Source organism: Hypoxylon fragiforme, assembly GCF_022984875.1.
Source record: "Hypoxylon fragiforme strain CBS 206.31 chromosome Unknown GGS25scaffold_8, whole genome shotgun sequence".
Taxonomy (NCBI): Eukaryota; Fungi; Ascomycota; class Sordariomycetes; order Xylariales; family Hypoxylaceae; genus Hypoxylon; species Hypoxylon fragiforme.
In genome coordinates, this window is record NW_026054763.1 from 2,153,692 (window position 1) to 2,162,597 (window position 8,906).

Below are 8,906 nucleotides of genomic sequence, written 5' to 3' on the forward strand. Positions count from 1 at the left end.
ACCAAAATCCGCCTCTCCCGAAATATGCTAAACGAACTTTTTTAATCTCCATTTTCCACAACAACCTCTTCCCCTCAATCTTCAACCATCGACTATCGCAAGCAACATACAAAAAGTCTGCCATCGTTCAGATCTTCAGATTTTGTTCAACCAAATTCACTGCTTGCCAATCTATCATTCAAGAAACTCTTCTTGACGACTAGACAAGATGGTAAGTCTCCCACCATTCTGTCTATTCCTTCACACACGATCAAATTATCGTAATCCGTCAGCCACCGCAACTTTTATCTTACCTTCGTCGACCATCGATACCTTCAATACCTCTCCCTATAACGACTTTAATCGAGAAACAACCCAACTTTATCTGCCACCGAAGATATATGCCAGTGCGGTTAAGGCGGACGACTTACGATAACTGATCGATTGCTATTTATATGCGCGTCTCTAAATTCGAATGTGATGCTGACAAAATTTTCGCTAGGTTCTCGCCGTTGATCTGCTCAACCCCAGCCCGGCTGCCGAGGCTAAGAAGCACAAGCTCAAGGTACGATACCCTCGCAGCCATCAAAACCCTCGATTAAAAATATTTCCGAACTAATATATTGAATGTGATAGACCTTGGTCCCCACTCCCCGATCCTTCTTCATGGATGTCAAGTGCCCTGGTTGCTTCACCATCACTACGGTGTTCTCCCACGCCCAGACCGTCGTCATCTGCCAAGGATGCACCACCGTCCTATGCCAGCCTACTGGTGGCAAGGCTAGATTAACTGAGGGCTGCTCTTTCCGAAGAAAGTAGAGGATTTCGCCTCGTGTTTTCTTCGTTCTTGGGCATTGGTCACGACTTCATGGTAGGGTTCGGATATCTGCAAGGCACTCTCACGGAATGGACGCATGAAAAAAACCTGGCATCATGTCTTTCGGACTTAAATCGACTTCCATTACGACCCTTTACGTCATTGCAGATAGGCGACGGATACCAAAAAGAACCTTAATATAAAAGGGGCGTTTGGGGTCCTGATATCTTGCATCAACTGTTTCTTCGCGATTGATTTTTCCGTTTTCTCGCCTTGTGTATTACGCAGTCGTCACCCTTCGGACATAGGCAGGCCGGTAGTTACTGCATGGGTGGATAGCTGGAAATGGTTTTCCATATGAGCATCGTCTGAGTTCTACCCTGCAAGGGGTTCCCTTGAGATGTGAGGACGTGGAACACTGATTGAGGATCGCTACATACCCAAATGCAGTGGTCGTTATTCTCACTGCATTAGGCGAATTCACAGAGTTCCACCAAAGTTGTTGATATGATATGCTCACCGTGACAGAGTAACCAGCGGTCTAAATATGTCTCCGAATTATTATGCATGCACCACTGAATTTTAAGCCTGGATTGTACTTTGAATCTGAACTATATGCATGTCCTTTTGATCTTGAATATTTGAAATAATCTATAAAAGTTTGGCTTGCGTGTTTGGAACATTGATATAAAAAGTGTATAGCATAAAGTCAATCAGACCCAACTTGAGAGTATGCAGTACAAGTAAGGGGAATTCGATATTTGCTTTTAAAACTCTCGAGTAGGTACATATTTGTTATGATGAAGACGTAAAGCTGTAGTATATGATTTATATATTATATCGAGTCAAGGCATTGAGGAAAAGGAAAAGAGAACACCGGCTAATAGCTGTGTCTAATGTATCATTGATGCATATAACTATACGGATACTAGCAACTACTATCGTACTATGCAGTATGTACCATGAATATTAAACCTTGCAATAACTAAATGTTTAAAGTTTTTTTAACGTTGAACATTATCGAGGGAGCTAAGGCTGCTAAGCATTACATATGTAACTATACATAACTTAGTACCCTAACCTAGGTACTTCTGTGCTGAACAGAAACTTCAAGGTTGGACCCTATTAAACGCGTAAAACACGGTCTTGGCAAGATCGAATTACGCGCATCGCGCATCCCCCACTTCCAAGGTTCTTTCTTGATCAGCCCCCAAATCGTCCCAACCTCGCCTGATAGCATCTTGCTTTATTATCCCCAACCCCAAACCCACAGTCTCCATCCCCCATCCCTCCTTTCCATCATTTAAATACATACGTGCGACATCAACGTCATCACTGGTTTGCGCAAGTCCTATCTCTCCAGTCCCAATCATCATTTTCCCTCCATCTCTTTTTCCTTCTTTTACACTTTACCAATCATTCGTTCACCCCCATTGGCAGTGCAGGTTTGCGGAGACCAAAATTCAGCAGCATCCTATTGCATCATCACGATATCCCAAATCGTCAAAGCTTAACCTATAAAGCTGCACGTTTCAATATTTGAATCTGAGGCAGCCCACCAACCGCCTAAGTGGGCCGTATCACAATCGAAACGTAATCCATACAGCATACGTCTGCTCAGCCATGTCGGCACCACGAACTAAGCGCCAATTCGCTGGCGCCGCAAGCGATCCTGCTCAGCGACAGATCACATCGTTCTTTGGCAACGGCGCATCGCCCCCCTCTCCTTCCATCAACAATCAAAACACAAGAACACTGGTCACATCCAGTCTCGGCCCTCAGCTACCCGCATCCGTGCAATCAAATCTTCTGTCCGTAGGAATGCGAGTGCGCAAGTCTGTCCCCGAGGGCTACAAAACAGGAAACTATAGCGCCTTCTCGCTTTGGGACGAGGGAAACTCTGGAGTACCAACTGCATCAACAACGATCATGGGCGAAGGCCGCTCACGAGCAAATGCTATCTCGACACCACGCGAGCTGATCCCCTTCTGCGGAATCCATAGAGTCGGCGGGCTAGACACTCAATCTGAGAACTTACCATCACTATCTATACCAAGCACTACGTATCAGCCAGTCCTTAGCGTAAACGGCCTACCACTCGACGACAGCATGAATGATGATGTTCCCGGCCTGACGAGCAGCCAAGAGACGGTCGAGAGTACCGATTCCGCCTTCTCGCCAGCGAAGACGCGCAAACGGTCCTACACCGAGGACGAAAATGAAACACCCGATACCCCAGGCCGCCTCAGCCTCAACGTCAACATTTGGCGTGACAACTTTGATGGCGAAATAAGCCCCCGAAGCCTTGCACCCGTCGGCTGGGGCCCCAGCAATGGCCGCATCATGGCGGTACCACGAAAGACGAAATTTCGACAGAGCAAACTTGGTGCCGGTTTCCGAGCGCAGATCCCTGACCAGGAAAATGTAATGGTAGTCGATGATGCCGAGCACGACTTCGAGGAAGCAGAATTCCTGGTCAAGGCGGCGGAACTAGGATATACGGATAGTCAGATGAGCGACGTCTGAACCGTGGGGGCGATGCGACTTTCGCATTGAACTCATGTAATATCCAGGAAAGAAGAGAAGGCTGAGGAATAGTTACGATAAGACTTCTAAGAAGTGTGTATTCTTTCAGATTTGACATTTTCAAGTTAGCAAGCAGGGAGTTTTACCGGTACTTGCATTTACTCGTCTGGCGCTACGGAGTTTCTATCGGTTGTGTTGCGCGGCTCGCAGCATGCAGTACGTTGCACACCAGGATAGGATAGGATAGGATAGGACCGGCTTCATGCTTGGATCCGGGGTTCACTTGAGGAACATTACACAATGAGGCCCACCAGCAGGAAGAATAAGTTGGTTAGAGGGTCATTGGGATTGATTTTTCGTTTTAAATGACTTTCCCGGCATGTATCATATCTTGGGACATGCATCATCATCATCATGAGAACAAATCGAGATTGACTTCTGTCTATTATGATTATGATTATTATTGTATTATTCTTGACTGAGACTACCTACTTTGTGAACTTGCGCATGCATATTCACTCAGCTTAGGTATTCTGCTACCCTACCTACCTACGGTATATACCACCTGTAGTAATGATGTTATCCTCAAGTACTGTGGCTGGCGGTGCCATTGAACGAGTCCAGCCTCGATAGAAGAGGAAAACAGAGCAGTCTGGCCCAGTCTATAGTCTTGTCTGTCTTTACCTACTAGGTACACATGGCATAGCAAAGGCATCTACCCACCCTAACTACCTACTACTCAACCTGCAGTCCTCCAAACGGGTCCCGGAACTCGAGAAGGTCCCTCTGTCCGTAGAACTCACCGGCAACCGTGAGGATCATGTTGAGCGTAGCGCGCTCATTGATCCTAGCTCGCAAGGTCTGTTCACGAAGCTCTTGTTGCTTCTCTTCTTCCTCGGCGTCGAGGGCTGCGAAGGCTTCTTGCTCTAGGGTGGTGAGGGGGGCGTCTTCTACTTCTGCGCCTGCGTCAGGGTCTGTGTCTGCAAGAGCGTCGGTATTGGGGTCCGTGTCTTGGGCCCTGAGCTGGGAGAGGAGGCGCTCCTTAGCCATCTCTATGTCAGCTAGCGGTTCTTGTGCTCGCGGGGGTTCTTCGAATACTTCCCCTTCCTCCCCTGAATCTGAGTCAATCTCCATCTCCACGTCTGCTGGTTCTAGGATTATATCGTCTGCAGCTGGGTTCTCAGCATCAGTCACGTGATTGGCTTTAGTACCCTCAGTATTTCCAGCCATGACCTCCTCGCCCTCGGCAGATGATTCAATATCCTTGGCTGTCTCACCGTTCGGGCCTTCTGAAAGTTGGGTATTCGGGTCGATGATATCATTCTCGATGGAATCGTACTCATAGCCATCGTCCGGGCTTAGCTCTTCGTCAATGCCTTCGTCATGATTGAATTCATCTCCCACCTGACTTCCGGCACTGCTGCCGCCAACCTCGTAGTGTTCTTTGAGAATTTCAATCTCGGAGAGACTAACCATCATCAGAACCGCCTTCTTCCCCAGTTCGCGAATCCAGCCAATCTCTTGGTAGTCGAGCTCGCCTCGGTCGGGAAGGCGTGCTAGTAGTGCCCATATCCATCTACTGGTACGCACCCAGAGCTGGTGGTTCTTGCGTAGAAACTTGCCGATTAGGATGACGCGCAATAGTCGAAAGACACTATCCTTGTGCATGCTCGCGATTTGAGCAGGTAGTGGATCCGTGCCCCTGAGGCGACCGCTCCACTTAACGAACGCATCGGTCGAGTGCCCAAACCCGCTTACTTCAGTCGGGTTCGAGATGGGGAGGGATTCGAGAAGGTGGCGCGGTGGATCGGTATGGAGGACTTTGCGCAATGCCACGTATCGGTTGACGAGGGATGTGAAGTAGGCTTCGCGGATCTCGTCTGAATTGCTATTATGTGGGCCATCTTCACTGGACTCGAGGCTTGATTCGTCTTCGTATTCTAGCTCTGGAGCGTCTCCCTTTTCTGCTTGCTCGCCTTCTTCGTCGCCGCAGTTCTCGTCTTGATAGTCTTCTTCTCCATACTCTTCTTCAACTTCATTCTCGTCCTGATCAAAGTAGCCTGGTGGATAGGCGATATACGCTCCGTCTTGGTAGTATCCTCTGAAATCGCCCGTCCCGTTCTGATAAATGCTCCGATCGAGAGGTTCTGTATCTCCGTCTTCGTTTTCGTCTTGGTCGCAAGAATCACCTAAAGGCTTCGGAAGAGGTTTGGGGGGTGGTTGTGGACCGGCTTTGCTAGCAGCAATCACATGTGGGATTGCTGATGCTTGTACTCTATACTCACCATATCAGTATTAGTCACCTGCTGCATAAAATCGGAGTTTTGGTTTAGCTACGCAAGTTCTAAGAAAGAGCGAGGTATCTAAAAATGGTGAGCTTACCTGACAGATTTGAGGTATGCCATTGCTTCAGCATCATCCTCACAGTCCAAGTCACTGTCACCTGTTGGTGCAGTGGTGAGGCATTCGAGGTCACCGAAAATAGACCGTTGGCCATAATTCGGATCGATGGTCGAGTGTGACTTGGAAGACTTTATGTGTCTCTGATTGCGACGTTTCCTGGGAGCCTCGTCCGCTTCAAATTCTGCTGCGCGTTTTGATGCCATGGTGGTTGACAGATTGACAAGTGCTTGTGTTTTTTGTTGGTAGCCTGATTAAAGTACAAGAATTCAAGTCGTAACATTGAATTAATTTATGAATTTATGAATTTATTAACTACCTAGGTAACTTATGTAACTACTAGGTAGTAGATACAAATGCTAGCAAAGAGATTACGTTATAATTTAGGCTGAATTACTGCATATATCTTTTTAAGGCCTACCCTAGATAGCTAAGTAGACATATATACCCATTTAATGCATACTAGATATGTATGTACCTGGCTTTGAACTCCAAAACTGAGCCTGTCAACTCACAAACTAACTGAATTACCATAAGCTCGTCTTATAATACATGTGTAGGTAGTCATTATTCATCGTGGTGTGTGTGAAATACTTCTCATAAGTACCATAATCGACTTGGCCTCGTTGCCATTTTCTTCATCTACTAATATAATACCGTAGTAATAAGCTCTTGGAGGCTTAGCTTGCTGATCACCACAACACGATTGGCTGAAAATTTAAAGACTGGCTGTGCCCCAAAATACAACCATGCCGGCTTGATACCAATGGTGGTTTTAATAGGCCTGACTTTGCTCCAACTATTCTAACCTAGCTGAAAAGACTTTTGCCTCAAATATGCTCACCTCTGGAGGATTTGGATGCCCCTGATATATCGGGCTGGACCACTAGAATCAAAAGTGTCACACAAGAGCACATATAGGCTGCCACTCGTTGCCACTTGCCTGAGATATATCTCCAGTCTATAATCAATGATCTACCGTCTTGTGTATGACAAACATCTAGATTAATCACATGGAGGGTTGGCTCGTAGGTATGAAAATGAATATATCAATGTGACTATCTGCTGGGGTAATTAATGGACCTGAAAAAAGGTCCTCCTCTGCTACCCCTAGATGGGTGCCACCGACAAGCGGTGTGCTAAGGTGGTAATATATCAATCCTTTTGACTTTCCAAATGACCTCCCTGGTATCTCTTCGCTAGTCAAATCCCAAATAACATCTGGTTTCCCTTTTCCAAACACATCTTACGCCATAATTATAGTTTCCATAGCCTAGACTCCAACGCCACTTGCTCAAAGTAATAGGATAGCCACCCATTTTAGAAAGGGGAGGGGGGGCGTCTGGCAAGACGGCTCAGGTATCCTACTCAGCATCTACCAGAAAGCTATCAAGTATTCCTTCTCCCGCCGTTGATATATCACTTTCATAACTCTAAATCATATTCATCTTCTGCATCAACGTGCGAGGGGGGCATGAAGAAGTGGCCATATGGACTGGAGATATTACTGCTCCCGTGGGGCGTTCCCAGAGCACACCACGGTTCTTCGTTGCTTCCGAGCCAGGCGATGTTGCGTTCCTCCGCGTGTTGGCTGTAGCGGATAGCTTGCGTTCTTTCAAGTTGTTTCGCCGTGTCTTGCAGCAGGTCCCTGTTCGAAACGTCAGCTAACTGGCTCTTTATCCTTCCCCTATCGGACACTTACGGCAGGGAACCGCGGTTGTTGAGGACGGACCACATGGACTCGATTGAACCTTTACGGTTCTTTTTGGTACGGACGACGGGGTAGCTTGCCTGTGTGGGCTGCTCGTTCGGGCCAGGTGCATCTACGCCATTATCATTGATATTGCCATCATCTTCGCCTTCGTCCATCGCAACATTCGGTTGCCAGGTCCTTGAGACGCGCTCAGATGACGATGCGAAGCTCGAGTAAAGGTCGCGGGGGCTGCTCCGTGCATAGCCGTCGTATCTACCAGTGGGCACATTCCATGCACCAACCAGTGTAAGATCATTTAGTTGTGGGTTATGTGTTGTTGCAGAAGCGCCCGCATATGGATGTATGGTGTTGGTCGAAGCCGGGTCGTAGCCCGCCGCCGCCGGGAAATCAGAACTAGCCCAGGATGTCGAAGTCCCGGTGACACTCCCGTAGGTGTTGGTGGGACTGGTATAGTCGGAGTATAGGTCGTCGTCCAAGGAGGAAGGGTAGGGACTATGACCTCCGAATGCATGAAAGTTCCTCGGTCCAGGGCTGGGTTGGCCTACTTGTAGGTAAGGATGAGTGCTTGCGTGGACATGAGTTGCGGTCCGGGAATGGGAATTTCCCCCCTGCCTCAATAGTCTGTCTGTCATGTTTGACTAATATCAAGCAGTAGTACGGTATTCGAGCACAGCTATGGTGTCTATTTTGTCCGCTGAAGATAGGGCCACAAGTAGGCTTGGTGTTGGGCGGGGTATTTAAGACTGATGTGTAAGAGAAGCTGGAAGGATCTGAACTTGGTATGAGGCGCGAACAGCACTTTCCGCCTTGAATAAGTGGTCAGGAGGCAGGGCGGGCAGTGTACGACCTGCACGATGAAGTGCTGGATTGGGCCGACCTTACCACAGATTGGCTGCAAGGATGTTGGGGATCAAGAGAGAGAGCAAATCATGTTTACGACCGTGGTATACGAGAAACCTTGCTGATATTGCGGCAGCTCGACTATGTCCTCGTTCGTGAGTCATCTACCTACTTAGGAAGGCAAATAGGCATGTTAAGGAATATCCCTTATTGAAGAGTGTATTTTGCCGTGCGACGGACGGCACACGGGTGAGTCCTTTCATGGCCCTTTAATAGACATTGGGGGTAAGCGGTAAACAGGGAGATTGCCTGCACGAGGAGCAGGAACAGAAAAAGGTTGTCGAGGCTGCCTACTGCATGAGGCTCTTAGTTTCTGGTTAGATACGTTGTATTCTAGTCGATCACAACGGCAGAACATGTTTACGACTTTGAATGAACGAATGGATGGGGCTTTTCTCTTTCTAGCCAACACGCATAAAATCGGTTGCCTACCAAGTACTTATGTACATAGTCAAGCAGTACCTAGATGCAGGTAATACGTCTCGCTATAGCTGTAGTAATACGCTTCTATGTCGGTTCATCATATTTCTGGGGTTGGATTGGAGATTATAAGAACAATGCACTCGATAG

The 8,906-nt window shown here is 47.6% G+C and overlaps 4 protein-coding genes across 4 annotated transcripts; 2 read left to right on the top strand and 2 right to left on the bottom strand.

Moving 5' to 3' along the window:
• Positions 1-77: 77 nt before the first annotated feature.
• GGS25DRAFT_422493 (ribosomal protein S27-domain-containing protein) lies at positions 78-1,209 on the top strand. Its single transcript, XM_049258584.1, has 3 exons — positions 78-211; positions 482-544; positions 616-1,209. The coding sequence occupies exons 1-3, from the start codon at positions 209-211 to the stop codon at positions 796-798; spliced, it is 249 nt and encodes an 82-aa protein (XP_049114038.1). The 5' UTR covers positions 78-208; the 3' UTR covers positions 799-1,209.
• Positions 1,210-1,966: 757 nt separating this feature from the next.
• Positions 1,967-3,771, top strand: GGS25DRAFT_504340 (ribonucleotide reductase inhibitor-domain-containing protein). Its single transcript, XM_049262128.1, has one exon. It carries the CDS (start codon positions 2,420-2,422, stop codon positions 3,320-3,322), a length of 903 nt encoding a protein of 300 aa, XP_049114039.1. The 5' UTR covers positions 1,967-2,419; the 3' UTR covers positions 3,323-3,771.
• On the bottom strand, positions 3,593-5,928 carry GGS25DRAFT_534197 (uncharacterized protein; the record flags this gene model as incomplete). The annotated part of the gene is made up of 2 exons (XM_049265740.1): positions 3,593-5,597; positions 5,705-5,928. 2 exons carry the CDS (start codon positions 5,926-5,928, stop codon positions 4,058-4,060), a joined length of 1,764 nt encoding a protein of 587 aa, XP_049114040.1. The 3' UTR covers positions 3,593-4,057.
• Positions 5,929-7,147: 1,219 nt separating this feature from the next.
• On the bottom strand, positions 7,148-8,068 carry GGS25DRAFT_524773 (uncharacterized protein; the record flags this gene model as incomplete). The annotated part of the gene is made up of 2 exons (XM_049264664.1): positions 7,148-7,370; positions 7,425-8,068. The coding sequence occupies 2 exons, from the start codon at positions 8,066-8,068 to the stop codon at positions 7,148-7,150; spliced, it is 867 nt and encodes a 288-aa protein (XP_049114041.1).
• Positions 8,069-8,906: the final 838 nt, after the last annotated feature.